This window comes from Cynoglossus semilaevis, chromosome 14, assembly GCF_000523025.1.
Source record: "Cynoglossus semilaevis isolate Cse_v1.0 chromosome 14, Cse_v1.0, whole genome shotgun sequence".
Taxonomy (NCBI): domain Eukaryota; kingdom Metazoa; phylum Chordata; class Actinopteri; order Pleuronectiformes; family Cynoglossidae; genus Cynoglossus; species Cynoglossus semilaevis.
In genome coordinates, this window is record NC_024320.1 from 6,943,892 (window position 1) to 6,965,372 (window position 21,481).

At 39.7% G+C, this 21,481-nt stretch overlaps 1 protein-coding gene across 1 annotated transcript in view; it reads right to left on the bottom strand.

Moving 5' to 3' along the window:
- Positions 1-21,481, bottom strand: part of LOC103389405 (transmembrane protein 132C) — a 102,707-nt gene that overhangs the window by 48,584 nt on the left and 32,642 nt on the right. Inside the window, exon 2 of the mRNA XM_025062031.1 lies at positions 17,541-17,684. Coding sequence (XP_024917799.1) covers positions 17,541-17,684 — 144 coding nt within the window. The remainder of the gene's footprint in view (positions 1-17,540; positions 17,685-21,481) is intronic.

The window sequence follows — 21,481 nt, forward strand, 5'->3', positions numbered from 1 at the left end:
TAATAATAATAATAATAATAATAATAATAATAATTATTATTATTATTATTATTATTATTATTATTATTATTATTATTATTATTATTATTACTATTATTATCCATACATCCATTTTCATCCGCTTATCTGTTAGCGGGTCGTGGGGGCAGCAGTCTCCATGACCGCCACCCAAATCACACTGCACCGTACCAACCCCCCTGAACCTTCCTGCAGGTGATGAGTCCACTGGAAGGTACCAACCACCCTAACTGCCCAGGAGGTGAACCCTGGGGTTCCACACCAATGACAGAGACATTGTCTCTGGGCCAAAGCGCCACACTATTATTATAATAACAATAATAATAATAATAATAATTCTCCAGTCCCAGCTACAGTGGATGTGAATCAGGCAGGTTGAGCTGTCCATGGTGCTGATTTCGTCACCACTGTTGTTCCCTTATTCAGACACTTTATTACCTAATTTATGAGCTTGCAAAGGTTGATTTTCTGCTTCTATTTTCCGATTTTTTTCTATTATTCTGGCCTGAGAGCTCTACTGGGGGGTAGAGCATACAGAAGTCCAGAGATGTCAAACCTAATCAGTGGTTATTTAACATTTATTGAACAGTAATTCTTTCCCCAATAAAATAATTTTGAAAAAATATTTAAAAATTGATTGTTGTACATACAAAGTACATTCTGAGACAACAGTTTATATCTAGTCTTGTCCATTCATTCTGTTTTGATCAGAACTTAGAATTAGAGAATTGGAATTACAAATTACTTGCCATGTACTGTATATGGATGGGATTTGACCACTGCATCTAACCCATCAAGTAAACATTAGTATAATCTCTCTCCTGAGGACTAAATTTAAGTCAATTATAATCTAAGCTGAGATCTAGTGGGCCGCAATAAAATGTTAAGGCGGGCCATATTTGGGCCCCCAGGCCTTTAGTTTGACATGTGTCGTAGATCTTTGTCCAAGTTGAGCAGTTAAGCTCTTGTCTCTTTAAGGTGCATTTAAGGTTCCAGAAAGAGTTTTAAGGACTGTCGTTCACTTTTACAGAAGGGTGTTGGGGCAAAGGGTGACATAGAAATACTGCAGTATTTTTCCTCTCTGCTCCGTCTCCTCTTCGATTTATTCTGACATAACCCCTTCTGTTTTGTTCTGCTGGTGCTCTTGTTACTTTCTTCCATGACCTTACACTCCCCTCCTTCTTTTTGTACCTCTCTCTGTTTTTTCCACCCCTCCTCCCCCACGCCCCCCTTATTCTTCCCCAATCTCACCTTTTCCCGACTGCCCGCTGGTTCATTTTCTTTCCATCTCTGCCCTGTATTTCTCTTACATTCCTCTCAAACAGTGTGTGAAATGAGAGGAACTCAGCTTCCTGCATGAAACAGATGTGGCTCACCGTATCGACCAATCAAACGCCGGCATGGCCACTCTGAATCATATAAGAGTGAAAGCCAATCAGAGCCTAACAATCAACTGAAGAAACACAGAGAATCTAGGATTTTACAACCCCTCTGCTAGAACTCCATCTTTTTGAGTGGAGCACCAGTCAGACCAAGACAGATAGTGTCCCTGTAATTACTTTATTTCATGTGACTCACGCTGTGGCACGCATCATCATTTTCTCATTTAAATTCTACAAACTGTCACCAACCAAAACAGCCCTGAGGGGGAAAAAAAATGGCGTTTGGCTCTTAGACATGCTGTTTCAGAAAAACTCCAGCTCGTCACAAAGCAACAGGACGTCTGACAAATGTATGTAAATTGGTTTCCAGCAAAGGAGAAAACACACAAATATCACAGGAAGTCATTTAACACTGTTCCTCACATCACAAACACAAATTAAAGCTGCCAAACATTAGACTTGATAAACATAAATGTATGAACTGAAGATGTGAAAAACTGTCATTTCATACTTCACTTCAGTCTCTGTTTGATAGACATAGTTGTTTACAAACCACACGTGTGTGTCATCTCTGGAAAGCTCTGATAAGAAACAACTTTTTGTAATGACTTCACTCGTTTCTCACGTGACAAAAAAGACGATTTTTGACCAAAAGTGTTTGAGGGGAATCTCCTCAAACCACATAAATTAGTCAAGCAAATACTTTTTACTAATAACCGATCAAGATTCAAGAGATTTCAAGATCATCTGTATTTTTTTATTAATTTTTAAAGTAGCTTCTATTCTCAATCTAGAAGTGTGCAGGTCTGTTGATTAAATGACTGGAGTTTGAATTCAAACTCAACCCAAATTGCCAGCAGCTTTTTCTGCATGAATCATTACACAGCATGCTTGTTTGCAATAATGACTAATCGCGATTAATCGCAATTAATCATGAATAATTGCAATTCATCATGATTAATCGGGATGAGTCGACGAAGGAGCACTGCTTGTGTTTTTATTAGTACTCCTATAAGTACTTTTTAAGTACCATTTGTATGTCTCAACACATTTCCTCACCGCTGCATTAACAGGGTTAAATCAAGGCCACGTCACCAAACTGAGGTTCGTGTTTCACGCAGGTACGGCTTTCTGCAATCATCAGTGTGGCTGGGACTCTCAGCAGCAGAAAAAAGGGGAAAAAAACCCTCAGTTAACATGAGGACAGGTGCTCAGGTCTTCTTCAATAATTAAAAAAACATCAGCGCTACATTTGAATAACAAGAGCAGACAGTGTTTTCCGGAGCTTTCCCCCGTGAAGGGCAGAGATACACACCCCACAACCTCACAGGACACGTCGGTGTCACAGTGGTGTCACCTTCATCCCCTGACAATGAACCTGCTGCTGCGAGGCACAGGTGGTTGATACGAGCGAAGCGGAGCAGGATAAGACCAAAGCGGCGGCTGCAGTATAAACAGCAGCGTGTCTTCCTTTATTGATTTCTGTGAGCTGTAAGAGCGCTAGTCAAATTCCCCAGAGGCCCGCGGCACTCATCCCTGTTATCTCGGACAATAAGATCGACTCAATATGACAGGCTAATCTCCCCTTTGAGTCCAAACTCTCCACATGTAAGATGACACTTATTCCTTTTTTTAGAATGACTCACACATGCGGTATTCACACTGAAGACAAGGGATTACACTTAGTTGCCCTTTTCCATTATTTGCCTCTCCCTGGCTTTTTCCAATTGTGGCCAGAGAGATAACACTTTCATCGCTCTTGAGATTTTTATGTCCATTTTTCTTTCCTTTTTTTTTTCTTTCCTCAGTCAATTCCACTTTCCCTCTGGCATATCTTAACGAATGAAACTGCCATGTTCTCAACGACCACCGCTGCCCTCCTCGTTCCCGGTGCTTTTTCCTCCTTATCTCTTCTTTGGAATGTCATTGGATATGTTTGGTTATGAGATCAACGCAGCCAAGGCTGAGCTGAGTGTTCAAATGGCTGAAAATATGTATTCCAGCCATGCTAATACTTCAGTGTGTGTGTGTGTGTGTGTAATGGATGTCTGGGGGAGGATTTGTAATCATTTAAATTCCAGACTGCTGCATTTCTGTTTGTGTACGTTTGTGTACGTGTAGAAGTTGTTACGCTAAGCACTTAGCATTAATTCTCAATCCTAACAGTAAAATAAGAAATTCGTTAAACTGTTCAGTGTAACGGTCTTTAAAGACTGATCTAAGAACCAGCCAAATATTACACATCATTACTAACTGGTTTAAAAATATTTATATATAGAACAGGTATAACATGTATTTCTACACAACATCACAATAACATCACAATGTCACCTTTATTGACTGAAAGTAGGATTGTAGTTTTGGCTTAAAGTTTTAAAACGGTTTCTTTAGTTCAATAGATAATACCAGCTCACCCCTTTAGGGGGCACCAGAGAGGAGTGATAGTTTTCTATGCTCTTTCTGATGGAACACGTCATTGGACTGAGGACAAGATGCAATCAAAACACGGAACCTTCTGCACAGCAGGCAGGAACCAAACAACCTGATTTAAAAGTTAAACTTTAAAAACAACAAAAGTGTATCTGGTTACAAACACTGATGACTTGAACTGTGTCAAACTATACTCTAGTGTAAGTAAGTTGACAGTTGGTTAACATTCTCAAATGACACTCTTAAAATGAAAATTTGGAATAAAATAATATTTTCAGTATTATTATTATTATTATTGTTTTTGTTGTTGTTGTTGTTGTTGTTGTTGTTGTTGTTGTTGTTATTATCATCACCATACCTTCATACACTTCAGAAGTGGATCGATGAAATGCTGAGTTCATGTCGTTATATATATATATATATATATACATATATATATATATAATCATATAGTAAATCAATCTGGCTCTTTGTGATTCTTGTTTTGAAATTTTCAGCTGAAGTGAATCAATACGACAGCAGAACTCATTTTCTTTTTGAACTGACTCTATGATGAACTGCCTTTCTTTTTGATTTTTCTTTTAATCTACTCCACCAATTCCAAAGCATCAATAATTATAATGAAGCAGATGTTTGATTGGTCGTTTGCTCTGCAAGGCTGTTACATTAAAATGAAACCAGATAAAAAAGTGGGTTTTTATATATACTGTATATATATTATTTCAGTATTTCGGTGCACAATCTCATATTTATATCATAAATAATTGTATCCTTGAACTTGTGCAGCAGTGGCTGAGCCTGAATCCTGTCTATTTCTCTCTCTCTCTGTTTCTCTCATGTCAACAATCTCACGTGTTTGTACGCCACCATCCAAAATCTACACCACAAACAAACCAGGAGTGAAAACAGCTCCCTGGTTCAGTGTATTAAATTGGTTCACGTGGACAGGGTTAATAAGAATTCCAACCCTACCATGGTCCTATCTTTGACCTGGAACCTCGCTTCTGCGCCTTTGCCTCATTAATCCGTCAAGTAAACAGAACCTTGTTCTCCTCACCTCCAGAAGGAGGCAGGGATAAGGAGAGCTGAGGGGAGAGATGGAGGTGGGGGCTTCTGTTTGGCTACACCAGCCACTCTCTCTCCATTTAATGTGAAGAAAAAAAATCGACCGTGCCATGTGGTACTGACATGACGCAAATGCAACAAAAAGAAAATAAATAAAAAAAGTTTGTAAATTCAATTTAGCACAGTTTGAATAGTCTGTCAATGTCATGTTTTAATTCACACTGAAAGCTAATTCTGTTTCATTACATTTTCTCAGCCATCAAAGCCATCAAAGGCTTCAGTCTCGCCTCATTTCTAGTTTTAAACCATTCTCCAAAGGTTAGTTTTCAAATTATAGTCATGGAGACAGTTTTCATTTAATTCAGTTGTTACCTGATGGGAATTCAAATCAGCCTTTTTGATGCAGACATTTCAGTACTTTTAGATTTATGTAGAAGTTTTTCCTTTATCCATTCCTTTTAGATTTATGTAGAAGTTTTTCCTTGTATAGTGAACTCACGGTGCTCTTTTTGGCCCCACGGCAATTTGTTTTGACATGGTTTATATGTTTCCATGGCAGACATTTGAGATATTCACATTTTTAAATATACTGCATATGCTGTGCATATAATATATTTATCTCTGCTGCTATATATAAATATATACACACATATATAAATATATATATATATACTGATAAATGTGAACTTACCGTACTACAGTTCTTTAAGAACTACTGCTGCTAGTAGTCATATCTTGTGTGTCCTCTAAACATCTTGTATATTTAAATTTGTGTACAGATGTGTCTCGTCTCACTGTCCTCATAAAGTACCAGATGTAGCACCAAAATGGTTCTGGGAACTGTAACTTCATCCCACACTGTACTTGTATATGGTTGAAACAGTAAAACTCAGTTCACTTGACTTCAAGATGCAGTAGTCTGGTAAAGACTGCAGTAACGCCACGGAGTAGGTTGAACATGTACTGCAGGTGCACGTGTGTGAGTAAATCCCTTAACAACTCCTGGCAATACTTGAAGTAATAAAAACCCCACACACCTCAAAGGGAGCTCCAAAGTATTAGCCGCAGCCAAGGAGTCAGTGTGTATGATTTATTAGAAGATGAAGTGGTTAAGAAGGTTTGAGCTGGGGGTCCCAAGGCCAATAGACCTGCCTTATCAAACACCAGCAGGTTCTATGGCCAATCTCCAGCCCGTCTGTTGGCAACTCAGCAGCAGCGGTGGCTATGGCTGAGGATATGAGGATAAAAGTCCGACTGACTGCAGAGTTTTGTCAGACACAGAGGGAAATTTTGCTGTACTTTCAATTTGGAAGTATTGATATGGTCCTGCCCATGGAGGAAATACAGTAAAACAGTATTGAACTGAGTCACAGTTACAGCAGGACATCCTCACTCAACAATGACATCCCCAAACTAAGGATGCACTCACATTGATACTGCTACTGATATCAGGACAGATATTTCATTCAAATAATCGTACTCCGAAACAAGAGCCAATCCAATGACCCGAAACAGGTTTTCATCTGTATCTGTGAATAGGTGCTATTTGTTTTCCTACTTTAGGAGTACTACAGTATTGAGATATTTTAACATCAGGGACAAAAGAAGGACGTTGGACTCACAGTAAGATTTGTTCTGTAACAGTGAAGTAAATAAATACAGTGCTACACAGTCTGAGTTACACAGTGTTTTCTAAAAAAGCCGAGGAGTTTTTTAATGGTCTTTTTTTTTGTTCAATGGAAACCACAGACGGTTAAAGAGCTCTGCTCACTGTCTGTTCACCTAACTGTGTTAACTTTGCAGAAGGTTTAATTTTTTTCATTAATTTTTACTCAGTGTGATAAATTTATAGTGTACATGACAGCAGCGTTGGTTTAAAGAGTTTTTGCTTTATATAAAAGGAATGTTTTAGTTTGGATTAAAAAAAGTCTTCTGTAAAAGAGAACGAAATGAAATTGTCTGTAAACCTTAATAAAACCAGCTCCCATTACATTTCATGTTGACAGTATTGAAACCTGACAAATAGAAGTATCGGGTATTACACAAGCTATTACACAAATGAAAAAACACTCATACTCATATCAGTTGGTAGAAAAAACAAACCGTCTAAAACACACTGGACTCCAATTATAGATAAGCAAAGATGTTAACCTGTTAACATCAGACTGTCAACATCATGCATCAGCTGCTCGGGCTGCGTCACCTTGATTAGCCACTGAGCCAAGGCCACATTCCCAGCTTAATCAATGCTGCGTTACTTCTCAGAGTTCACTGACTACACTGAGGTCAGATCTATGAACAGATTCACTGCAAATATTTAATTCATGCCCCAGGTTGTCAGGCCAAAGGGGGCTGGATATCCTGCTCTGGAGGATGCGATATAAATCATTCCCCTTTCATTAAATTAATGAAACTTCATTAGTGGCAGCATGTCCTTTCTGATTACCACAGACGGTGGTAGGTTGGTCGGGCTATAAATAAAAAGACTTATGTTTTTTTTTTATCAGATTAAACTCATGAGGCTGTCTTTTATTAAGGAGCCTTTATGATTGAATAAAGCATGAGGAGATTCAGCAACACATACGCCACTCATGCAAATTGAATTAGGGACGATCAATATTGCAGATCCATCCCAGGATCACGCAATTGTCTGTCTCAGATGATGGCTGTGAACGAAAAAAAAAAAAGAGGAGAGGCAGTGAGAGGACACTGTTTGGAAAAGGCATTTGTTGCCCTGAGGGTAAACACGAGCAAATAAGATGTCAAGAAGATTGCTTAAAAGGATTACGGAATGCGTGGAAATATTTTTCTTACCAAATTGTATAGTAGCTGCCGCCTCGGTGAGGGGGTTGAAGAAAACGCCGGTTCACAAACACATAAATTAGACCACCTGGAAAGGTAATTGCACTCGGCGTGTGTCCATCTGTGAGAGTACGTTTCAACAGACCATTCAAACGTTCAAGGACACAGATAAAAACATTTATCTTTTTCTTTCATTTCATCATTTGGATCTCTCGCTCTCTTACATTCACACCCACGTGCCATGAAAAACACACACACACGCACGAGGACTGGAGCTTCTTATTTGGTCTGCGTTGTTTTGAAGCAATGCTGATTAAACCAATTACAACACGAACTCATCACATTTGTAACTCTCTTCAAGGGCCTTCCAATTAGTTGTAGTCCGGTCTTTAATTTCCCTCTTAATCATGTTGAGAAGAACAGGTGTAGACGAGTGCAGGGTCGGCTTCACCTCACTGACGAGAGCAGCAGTCCACCCATGGAATCAGATTGCAACTCAGGGAACTCTGATTTAAATCAGAGTGTAAATGCAGTCCCACTGGTGCTGCTTGATCTGTGCATTGATTGTGTGTGTTCACCCCCCCCCTCACCTCCCCCCAGTGAGCAGAGCTCTGTGCAATCAGGGAGAATGGCACAAGGCCCCCTGACCCCTAACCGTGAAGTAAGGAGGACTGAATATCGAACTCCTTTCCTCTTCAATTTTCACTCACCATTGTTCTGTCAGCCGCTCCGGCCCCTAACGACTGTAGCTGCCTTTCGGACAGATATTTACCAACACAAACAATGCGCATTAGCATGAACTCACAGTTCATGCGGTGTAGTTAAATGTCACTGACTGAATGAGGGAGGGGAAGAAGAAAAAACAAAAAAAAAAAACATTCTCTATTCAAGTTAGCGCCGCTCCCTTTGCAGCACTGCAGGATCATTTTACACACTCTCCAATTACATAGCCGACTATAATATATGAAACATAAAGTCATATCTACGGTTGGATGACACCATCGCTCATAATAACCGATGAATATGTGGGTGACAAATTTCTATGATTTTAGCAGGACAGGATTTCCATAAGAAAAGCCACATCATAATTTCCCTGCGCTTCATATTAAGACTGCGGAGAGTGAGGGAACCTGTCACGGAGATGGGGCCAGGAATAGATGAGAGCAAGAAAAGATTGCACCCCATATAGAGCTGGGGGATATTATTAACATATCACGGGGACCATCAATCAAATTGGCTTAAAATGTACATACTGTATCAGAGACACTAGTAAGGATAACGAGCCCGGGAACACTGCGCAGATTCCTTATGTGACCCGGCGTGGAATCGTTCACTCACCTGCTGCCTGAGGTAAAACACATTAATGTATGTGATCGTATAAGAACAGGCTGAAGCAGGAACACGGCTCCCTGATGATTTGATAAGTGCCACACTTTAATCTGTCATTGGACAGCCAAGATCACTGGCAATATTATCACTATTCAGTCGTTAATTGAACACTAATCTATTGTTATTATACATGGGGAAGTGCCCCTAGATTAGGTCTCTAAAATGAGAAAAATTTGTAATACCAACATGTGTGTCTACATACAAGGTAGTTCTGAAACTTTTTATCCCATGTACCACCACCAGTGTGACCACTTTCAAAGTGGTCAATTTCAAACACAGGGTTCACAAGTCAATGTGCTGCAATGTGAAGAATGTAAAGACATTGGAAAAGAGAATTTAAAAAGAAAAAAAATCATGTTGAACACATCAAGAAACATTAATAAATAATAAGAGGAAGAGAGAGGTGAAATATAAATAGATGCACAAAAATTATGAGTTGATTTAAAATCTCAGTCATAAGTTTTTTACCGGGATTTAAAATATTCACCTTTGAAGTGGACTTCTGTTGTGGTGTAAGTTTGTTCCATTTGTGTGCAGCATAGCAGCAAAACACTGCTTCTGTATGTTTACCTTGGACTCTGTGCTCCACTAACTGGCCTTAGTGTATAGACCACAGAGCACCCCCGGGTTAATGATGCATTGACAGAAAAAGAGAATGAAAGTCAGAACAAATAAATACTCTAGTACAGGTAGCAGATTGGTATACATATATATATATATAGTTTTTTATAGATACTCACATATGTTAAAAATCTGTGTGTATTTATTCAATTCCTGTGATTATATCAGTGTTGTTTCAACTAAACAGGGCCAGGTTTCACATTAGTTCAATAAATTGTGAGTAACCTGAAATTAGACTTAACTAACTTACATATACTATTTTGTGGCATTTTGTTTGCTAGTCTTTGTGGGAGTCTTCTAAGATCTGTAAACCATGTACCCTGCAGTATTATGATCCTGTTCTGATCAGTTCTAGGCTTTTCTCTCAGTACCAGTTGTTTTTGAACTCTTTGATTGTTTTTATCCTATTTGAGTGCTGTGCAAATTTTACTTTATTTTTTCTTTCTTATCCAACTACATATGCTTGACACCATGTACATATATGTGTTATTTTAAATAGTATTATGTACTTTTTTTCTCATTTTTCTTACAGTGGGAAAATAATTTTAATAGTTGACCTGAGTTTTGTAATTTTATTCATGACAGAATGTAAATATCATGGTTGTTGCTAAAGCTGAGAGAACAAATGTGTTTCTCTATGACAACCTTGAACGCCACATGTTCAACCGTCGAGGGAAAGTGGACACAACGTTTCCGCATAAATAAGGACAAAACTTTTGTCCTCCACACTTTCATTGGTACAGATTGTTTTTTTTGTTTTTTTTATTTGTTTTTTTTTTTTTAATGAAAGAAAACTCTGTGTTTTTCTTGTCCGGCCAGAAAAGTCTGGATGAAAGAGCCTCTGTGTGGAGGTGCGCTCAGTTAATATCGTGTTCCGTCAGCACTGACCTTTACAAGCAGCGGTGAGTTGTCGGGTGAGTGCTGTGCATTTGAATGTAACCTCAAAGAAACACTTGCAGCCAGCTCAGCTTGAAAAAAAAAACACAAAAAAAAAACACTACAAGCCCTTCAACCTGACCATGTACTGTAAAGTCTCCCATCCCTGTCACCTGAGACCAGCACATGCTGCTCTCACAACTATTTCTGTAGGAGGTCGACGACGAACGATGTGTGGACATGTAGTAACAAGAAGTCAAGGTCATGAGGCCTCTATCTATCTATCCATCCATCCACCCATCCATTCATCCATCCATTCATCTATCTATCTATCTATCTATCCATCTATCCATCCATTCATCCATCTATCTATCTATCTATCTATCCATCTATCCATCCATTCATCCATCCATTCATCCATCTATCTATCTATCTATCCATCCATCCCTCCATCCAGCCATCCATCCATCCATCCATTCATCCATCTATCTATCTATCCATCCATCCACCCATCCATCTATCCATCTATCTGATGCCGTTTTAATGCCGTCTCATTCTTCATCATAATTCTCTTTATTGGTCTAATGTCTTTTAAAAACCTCACTCCACGTGTGTACAGTAAATTCCGGTGAAGGCCGATGAAGAGGGAGGGGAAAAAATGGAGGAAATTAGCCATTTTCCCACGGCTGCAATCCTGTCTCTCTATCCAACCATAAAGAATGAGATACATTTCCATTTATTGGCCATTAGGGGCAGCGTGGGTTTATAAAGCAGCGTAATGGACACAGCTACAAAAGTGTGTGGACGAACTCTGCCGTCCCTTAAAACAATGTTTAGTATTCCAATACCATCATGGCTTTTGTGCGTCAGCAGAATAGTGAGGCAAAGTTCGGAATTGTTTTTTTTTTGTTTCGCATCTACTGCACACCTCAGCAGGTAGCGTTGCATAACAATAAAAATAAAATAAAAATGGAGGAAATAATGGTGCAGTCAACGGGAATCTTTCATGGCTTTACAACAATGTCTAATCGAGGCAATCTTATCTAACTGGAGCTTTTATGGACTATTAGAGTGTATGGGAATTGAGGGTTTGGTTTTCTGCAGAGTATGCTAATCACCTCTTCACTTTCCTCCAGTGCTGCGTCATTTTACAGTAGTGCTCCAAAAGGCTAATGTCACCTGGCCCAACAGATGTCAGCTCGAGCTGCGATTAGACCCACGCTCACGACCACATGTCGCCAAATAAAGTCTTAAGGCTACTTAAAGCTGGATTTCCGATCATTTCATCAAAGGCAGAAGAACGTTGGAAGACTTCCCACCACTTCCAAATTCCATAATAGCAGCCAATAAATGAAAACACAATCCTAGCAAGCAGTGGACGGCGTCACTGACAGAGTTGGAGTTTATTGAGATCTATCTTGTGTCGGTGTTGTCACTCAGCAGTGATTCCGTGGTGTGTTTTGATTCCAGCCCTGGGAAGTCTGTTTTCCAGATTCACACCCCTGCGTAGGTGATGTCAGCGACTGTCTTGTCAATCTTGGAGAGTTTCCTTCCTCCCATGCTCTCACAGCGGGGGACGTCTCTTGCAGTGTCAAACAAAGTGAGTGTAGTGACATGTTCCAGGATTCTTTAAAGTTGCAGGGTAAATACATGCCCGAGGGGTTGGGTTGTTCACTTGTACCTTTGAATTTCTTGGTGTTCTTGTTCATTGCAACGCAAGACAGGGTTAATGTTGAATATAGAATCTGAGACTTTAAAAGATGCTTGTCTTGAAACTAGGTCCATCAAAGGGAATGTGTTAATTAATTAGTGAAATCAATCATATTAATGTCCACCCACGGGCAGAAGGGGCTACATAGGCAACACATGTTGTTGTTTGCACCAAACCTCGAGCTATGAAAACACTTTTACCACCCAGCATGAGTTGGTGGAGGCTTCAACTTCAGACAGCACCGCCTCACAGGGCAGTGAGTTTGTCTACGTCTGACAGGCTGACTGACAACAAATGAATAAAGACGGATTGTGGACTGATAAATATAGTTTGGGTGGAGAGATTTTAATTTTTTAAAGCATCGCTGCTATTGACATGCACAGAATATGACTTAAATCCACCGACTTTATGGAAAGTTGTATCAAAACGTTGACATTTTTCCATATTGATAATTCCATTATTTGGCTTGGTCACTAATAAAAGCACAAACATCTACATCATGATTATTTATGATCGTGATTCATCACAATTAATTGATCATAGTTAATTGTGATTGTAATTCATCATGATTAATGAGGATCACAGTGAATTATGTTACCTTGATGAATCCACATCTACCCTGTGATTAATCCGAGTAAATATTTTAATTGCTTTAATTAAAAAGTAATTTCTTTATTAGATTAAGTCGGCTAAAATATGTAGATGTTGAAAGGACATGAGTGTCTGTAATGAATGTCTTTATAACAAAAAAACATTTCACAATATCGGAAAAATATGAACTGAATAAAGAGTAAAAACACCGGCCTAATATTTGTTTTACTTTCCCTTTATATTAGTAGATCAGCACTATGGTCTTTTTCCAGGGCATACTCACTTTTCTGACTTTTTCTGCATTTTACTGCACCACTGAATTCAAACAAAAATAAACAATTTTTGTCTCAATTAAAACTATGCCATCGTAGAAATCCCAGTTCAAAGTCCAGCTCCAAGTCTTCAGTAAAGCACAGCGCTCTAAGCACCTTTTGGTTTCCAGCATGGCAATGTCATTATTGTTTTCTCCATGCAGTCGCCCGCCTTGACTGGTTGGATTGAAAAATAATTTGAACCAATAAAACCATCAATGACGGTGTAAATCTGTCATAAATTTTACGGCTTCACTGGAGTCAGCACAATCCTCCGCGTGCATGTTCCTTTAGTCCTGATGAGGAAGCGTCTTCCATTAAATTCCATTTACATGAATTACTTGTTCGATGCCACGCCTCACCTCCTGCAAATCGAACTCTGGTGGCAGCTCTTGGACGGGATTCTGACTGACACCGACTCGTGCGTTCAGCTCATCCCCCCAATCCAGCTTTGAACCCAAACTTCATTAGGTTTCATTAAACAGATGCCGGGAGCTGCTGAAGAACCTGACTTGCTTTTTTTTTTTTTTTTTTTTTTTAATCTTTCGGAATGTCACTATTTTGTGTATTGGAAAAAGAAAATCCAGCATTCCCAGTGTTTAATTAAAGCAAAGGGCTGATGGGAAGTTGGCGCTCTGTTGATCTCTCAGCAGAAGGAGGGTGAATTAGTGTAATGGTAGGAACCATCCTCTCCGGGTGACACAGTGCTGCAAGGACACGGAGAGACGAGGTCTCGCTGGTGAAGGACACCATTTGAATGTAGCACTTTATCTTCATAAGAGAGCATTGTCGTCATGACCACAGTGTCTCCTGGTCCGACATCAGTCAGACTTACAACCGCCTGGGGACTGTGTTCACTGCACTGTGTATCTGTATTTAAATATGCTAAGTAAAGACGGTGGAACCAGATACAACTACGTTTTATGATGTGATTTTAAATCTTTTTCAGGACCGTCCTGTAATTATTATTGTCCACATGAGTAGACGTTATGTTCTTCAGTGCACCGTGTAGACAACGACAACCTTTAAAACATGCACATCATCCAAACAATATGTGCAGTCCCTATCATCTTTGCATAATGATATGATGTGTTGCTTAGGCTTGGTACCAAACTGGGGCCTGTTACCGTATGTTTAGAATCACCAGAATTATAATCATGTATAGGAGATCCTCGACCTCCATTGGAGTTCTAATCCTATGGCGCAATGTGACTTGTTTTTTTGTTGCTCACCTACGCTAACACAGTGGTAACATCATAAAATAGGACTTAAAAACATCAGAAGAGTCTGACTTAAACCTGGGAGCCACAATGAAGGGCAAACGTTTCCCCCCACAAAAACAATGTAGTACAGTCCAATGTATGGCCTACAACCAGAATAAAAACAAATCTGTCTTCTGTGTATAGGGCTGCATGTCATCTGTCTGCTTTGCTCGCAATCTAGTTCCCATGAAAAATAGTTGGTGAGTTTTTTTGTTTGTTTTTTTTGGAAATGATGGACAAGACTTTCTTAATACATTTTTGGTAGATGGCAATGTGAAGTTTTTGAAAAAAAAAATGCATAAATGCATTGGTCTAAAAAAAAATAAAACGGAATCTGTGGTACTGTTTAATGTTTTTTTTTAATAAATGTGGGTTGGCAAAAAAAAAAATCTAGTCAGATATTCAGATTGAACTGTACGATTCCTTTTACTGATCCATTTCTGCTTTCTTGTATTATTGTTTCTAATTTCTCTACTCTGACTGAAGGTTACCACGGTGTCTGTGATTACAGTTAGAGAAAGTGAACATAGAAAGATGGATTGGCATGAAGGTGAAACGCTCGCTCTGTTTGTTAAACACAGATGTTTTTCACCCTCTGCAGAGGAGCTCCTTTTCAAAAGCAGAAAAATCTGCCACTGTGACACCAGTGCAAGTGCACTTGGAATGTAAATGGAAAATGAAGCCACATACATGGTATTTGCGAATGCTGTATTCTTTCCATTAACAAAGGCTGCAGAAGTAGTGGAAAGAGAGTTACATGGTCATTGCCTGGAATGCCTGCATTTCCTCCTCTGTCCATGTGATGTCCTTAAATCACTCTTGGACTTCACTGTCAGATTAGTCGACGTGAGAAAATCAGAAGTCATCAATGCCCTAATGCAGACTCTACAGCAAGGGTTCATTTAACTAGAATCTGGTCTGGTCAACACTGAGACTGTGTTATATTTGACAATTACAAGTCAAATGAATGATTAGCTCACTACTGTCCGCACAGGAAGCTGTGTTCCTGTTACGCTGCTCTGTGCCGTGGAACCATCAGGCTTTGACAGTCACATAGTTTTAACGGATGACAAATCCTGCTTCAGTGAAATTCAGAGATAATTCTTGACTTCCATCTTCATAGATTTCCATCTATCCCACTTACGGGAGATCTTTAGGCACTTAGTCTGACTGACGCTCCGTCTACAAATGGGACAGCAGAAAGATTAAATGACTCTCCAAGCAGAGACTCACTTAAGAAAATATGGGGAAAAAAGTCATTTTTCTTTCAGGTAGCGGAGTGATAAAAGCATTAAGTCATTTAGGAAATTACTATTCAGGGCTTCAGAACCAGTTTTACAATTGCACCATGCACGTAAACCTAGATTTTCATACCATTCAATCTGGTGCATCAATCTTTTGGTCTCATTGGACGAAGCAGGTTTCCACAAATCAAAAGAGCTCTTTCTTTTCTGAAATTAGTTTCAGACGACAAATTCCCCCTGACACGTTAAGGTGCAGAATGCCAAATTTGTTTCACTTTGTATATCAAAAGCATCAACTAGTAGCTAAAATTGGGAGAAATCCAAAGGCAGGGGGTCGCAGCAGGTGTGGTATTAGAGCTTCCACGCTTCAAGGCAGTCTTTTGTTGGCCACAGAATCAGTGGCTCGACACGGGTGACCTTGGTTTGGGCAGTCCTGTGTAATTCAAATTCTTCTCCCCTCAGCAGGGCCACGAAAGAGATGCATGTAAATGATGGATGACTCGTCATTCATCACTGTCATCACCTTGACATCCTGGGGAGGAAATCACAGCCCGGCCAGTTTGTGTCATTTCCTGTATACGGCTGTTTTGCCTTTGCCTTAAAGCCGGAGATTTGAATGACAATTACAGTCTGCTCACAGACACACACACATGCACACACACTACACACAGATATTATTCATTTGAGAATATGTCATTTTTTGGCCATCAATCACCTGAACATGAGTGTTCAGCTGCCTTAAAATCACACGTTTTTATCTTGTTATTTTTTCTTTAGTCACAAAGAATTTGGTAAAAAAAAACCAAAACAAATAAAAGTAAAAAAAGATAAGTTTACGCAAGAACAAATTTCATATTTGTTGTTGGCAGACCTCATTGTCACTGTTATTTTTCTTTCTCTTTTTTTCAATTGATCAAGGTCGTTGCATATTCAACATCTCTAAACAAAGAGTGGAGTCATGATAATTTGTAAAGTTTTGGAAGGTGATTCAGAATCCAGAGAGATTTTCATGATGTGAAACTGGTATTCAGCTGCTTCCACTCTCCTGCAGGAGGTGCTGTAAACGCTGTTATACTGCCCTCTATCCATGAAGTGAGGCGACAGTAAGACCACTGTACTGTAATACAGTGGCAAGTACCCAGTGATGTGTTTCTGTGTACCATCAATACTGAATATGGATCATCCAAATACTACTTGTACAAATAAGTATAAATAACGGTATGCTGATGCCTTTTTACAGTTCCAACTGAGATTGTTGGTTTAAATAGCAGCTCATGATTGCCATAAAACACTGCCACCTAGTGGCTTTTCCAGTAAACTCTTAAAGAAATCTAAAACTATATAGACAGATGTTTTGGTCTTTGAAAATTGACTGACATATTTGAAGACGTTCCTTTTCTTTCCACCTTGGAGAAACAGACCTGGGCAGCACGGTTGAACCTGGCACCAACTGAATTGGTGTCCTCAGTAGTGGTCGATCCCCAGTATTTGCAGCAGTAAGAAGTTCTACTTTGTACCTTGTACTGCTTGCTCGTGGTGAGTGTAATACAGAAGAGGTCACCTTGTGCACTCTACAGTGAGTCCATGAAGTATTTTAGCAAAACAGTGGAAATCTTTACTGACACTGTGTACTGAACACTCCATTATATGTACAACTCTGGGGAATGACCAGACAGTAACCGAGGAGTGGACGGGTCAGATGCCAAGCCAATTCCACTTCCCTCCTCACTGTTTGTTTCTGGCTCTCGGCGGACTCCCCGTCTGTACTACCCATATCTGGATGTTCAGCAGACTGTACTGTTTACTCATTACTCTGCACAGAAGGAAGTCACACAAACCTTTGACTGAAACCGTTCTCCTTGCGCCGACAGTGGAGGGTGACGATTCTGTGACCATCACTCCTGACGTCCTGGCTCACCGACCAACCGACAGGGTTGCTGGCTCTGGCTCCCAGGAAGGTCACGCCCTCTTTGAGCCTGACCCTGAAACACAGGGAGGGATGTGATGAAAAGTCATTTTGTTGTCTTAGCCTGGTTTGTTATACGTCATCACAATCTCAAGGAAAGGCATCAGAAAATATTTCAAAAACCCTCTGTACAGCTCTGTCTTTAAATGAAAACTGGTGAAGTGGGCCTCGTTTTGGGGTCAGCTAGTGGCTAGCAATGGCTTTGAAACATTTGACGTGACGACAACGACATAGTTATGACGCATGGTTTCAAACCATAATATCGCTGGGTCATGCTAAAAGCTAATGTTTTATTGGTAAAGCGGCATGTGTGTTTGTGAAGCCTTCCCTGAAAGACATCCAAACTCCTTATTAAAATGATAGTATCCTGATAGTATCCTTGAGGATAAACCACCAATGTCAAACTCAAGGCCTGTGGACCGAACCCTGCCCGCCACCTCATTTTATCTGTCCACTGCAGAGCTTAACATGCATGTGTTTGTTTTAAATGAATCTCTATTGACTTGTTAATAACTGTTGATCCTGTTCAGCCTCCCAACGTAAGTGGGTTTTAATTTTCGGGCAGTTGAGTGATTGAGTTTGACGTCCCCTGGTGTAAACATTCAATGCAATGAAACAATAGCTGTAACGGCAGCACGATGCATGGACACAGCTGCAGTTAAAAAGCAATAGACTAATTAGTTATTTACATTGGTAAAACCTGAACATAGAGTGAAGCTGAATGGAATGCTTCTAGGATCGGAAAAATAATCTGAACAAAAATCACAGCCTTAACTTAGACAGAGTATAAATGTGATATTTATTCTGTGGGAACAATGACTTCACCTCACATTTCTCTCCCACCTCTAACTGATGAAGTTACCTCTAAAGTCTGCCCCCCGCCTCTTGCAGTGATTCTTTTCTGCTGTTTGCCATGACAAATTGCTCCAAGTTTTAAAAAGCTTCGGTACAAATGGTGCAGTGAAAAAAAAGAAGAAAAAAAGGAAAGCACTAACATGAGAGAAAGGTGAAAAGGAACTGTAACATCAGTAAAACAGAAATAGTGGTGAATTTCTCCCTACATCAAAAATAATTGGAGACTGTGCCCATCGCCGTGGTGTGAGAGACTCATCAGAGACGGAGACAAAAAAAATCGCAACTTTGACGGGAGGATAATGACATGATAAAGCATGCAGCAGCCTTTAGAAGAGTGCAGTCATTTCATCTTTCCTTGTTTCACCAGTCCACTTTGATCTGGTTCAGGCAGGTTCAGTAATAACTGGCCTGACGTTGGCCGCTGCTCCCGACGAGCCCAGATAACGGCTGTGAGTAAAACCCTGACAATATCTAGGAGCAGAACGCTGATTGTCCTCTGCCCTCCTGTTTCCCAGTCGCCACCTCAGCCACAGCCTGGTAATTACAGCAGACTGATGCAGATTCAACACAGATGACGGACTCCCATACTTCCTCTCTGTCCTATCTTTATCCTTATCTCACTGTTTTTTTTTTTGTTTTTTTTTTTTTTGTTTTTTTTTTTTGTTTTTTTTTTTTTTTTTTTTGTTTTTTTTTTTTTGTTTTTTTTTTTTGTTTTTTTTTTTTTTGTTTTTTTTTTTTGTTTTTTTTTTTTTTTTTTTGTTTTTTTTTTTTTGTTTTTTTTTTTTGTTTTTTTTTTTTGTTTTTTTGTTTTTTATAAAGTTTTGCTTTTGTAAAGGTCATCTCCCCTGACTCCACAGTCTGTATACACCATCCCTGAGTCCATCTAAAATAAAATTAGGCTCAAAGAACACCGTGGCAGTTTGGGCAGAGCTGCGATGTGTTGAGTAATCACTGAAAATCTCGCCTGTTTCCCGAGCAACGCCAATTATCAACCACTGCTCCTCTTTCATGCAGAGGCTACATTTGGCAGATGAATATGTTTATGATGAAAATGAAGATTCTCCTTCTTCATGTTCTGCCTCTTCTGCTTGTTGTTCTACTTCCTCTGTGTATTTGTTGTACTTCCTCTCCTTTTCTGCCGTGACTCCTTTTGCTTCTTCTTCTACAGTTTGTTCTTTTGGAATTTATCTATTTTATCATTTGCTTCTTCTTTTTTTTCATGTGTTTCTCTGCCGTGACTCCTTTTGCTTCTCCTTTTACAGTTTGTTCTTTTGGAATTTATCTATTTTATCATTTGCTTCTTCTTTTTTTTTCATGTGTTCTCCTAGACCAGGAGTGACCAACCAGTCAAGAGGCTAGGAGCCACAATTCTTACTGTGTTACTGCAAAGAGCCACATGATCTACATGGGCACACATGAACGGCCCCATCCCTTTACAATAACTAAATACAACTCTCCTGCTCTTTTAACACTTTCCTGTGTACATCATCATCCGTGCAAATTTGCATCTACGACCACTGGAACAAGATCTACATAGCATAAAAAAAAAAAAAAACATAAAATTCGGCATGAACGTAAGAGCTGCATAAACCAGGCAAAGAGCCGCGTGTGGCTCCCGAGCCGCAGGTTGGCCATGTCTGTTCCAGGTCTCCCTCTGTTTTTACTTCTTTCTTCTCTGTTTCCTGTTTCCTTGGCCACAAATGTTCCTCTTGAGTCCTGATTCTTTTTACTGTGGAAGTATAATTTCTCTGTTGGTCTGTGCAACCTTTTCCTGTCAGATACTGATATCACTCCTATTCCTTCTCTTCTCCTCCATCACGCTGAGGGCTGCTGTTGCTGAGGTGATAGTGTCCCTGATTACGGCATGTCTTGCAAAGTTTAGTTGAACTTGAACTTTGGGCTTAGATATCAGATCAGAGAGGCTGTAGTTGTCTTTTTTTTAATATTCGATCCTGGAATTTCGAATAAACCAGATGTACAAAGGACAGAGGCAGAGAGGGGAGTTGGGGAAGGGTCCGTGGAAGTATGTGTCTATGTCTTGTTTACTGTAATCATCCAAAGACTGCATGACTAAGTCCTCATCAAGGCCTTGTTCTGTAAGTTCAAATACGGCGTTTTTATATGAATCAAATGGACGGTTACATGATATCTTTGAAGATGAAAACTTTGTCCCTGTTTGTCCCTCTCTTATACAACACTCCATTGCTCGGGTTCACGACTTGACATACAGACCAAAGCATGAGCCATTACAGAGACTAACGGGGGCCAAATTAACAAATGGCATTCTGGAAATGAGATTAGTTGGCCTAACATGATTTGGGGTGAGGGAGAAGGGAGAAGGGGAAGGAATAAAGGGAAAGGAATCCCCGGCCCCTCCCACCCCCTCCTCCACATGCATGGGCACATACAGCTGCTGGCTCATTAATTCTCTGAAGCGCTGCATCAGTGGGATGAGTATTTACAGATGAGATGAAGCTCTTCCTGATTGATGCTCAGATATGACACCGCAGGTTGGCCGCGGCCCAAACACAAAAACGTCAACACACCTTGCACTCCGGCAGGCTGCACGCCGACCGAATGAAATATTAGAGCACATTAATATTAATGTTGTTCAACGCTGCAGAAAATTACAAGGACCACAAACACTTCAGAGTGACTGCATGCTGCCGGAGACCAGGTTTTTTTTTTACGTAATGGAACATTATTGGTAATAACGGAGGTTAAATAAAAAAAAAAGAAAGAAGAAATGTAAAAGTTTAAGATACAATACCACACGTTGTTCATATTTTATGATCTATGAATTATTATTATTAACTGTTTAAGGTGAAAATAGGAAACATCTTAGGTCAAAAGGTCATTTAGTAATACAACAAAAGGCTGCATGGAATGATGTCGGAATGATGCTTAGAAGTTATCATGTTCATAATGACTTTAATATATCATTCGACAAAATGAACA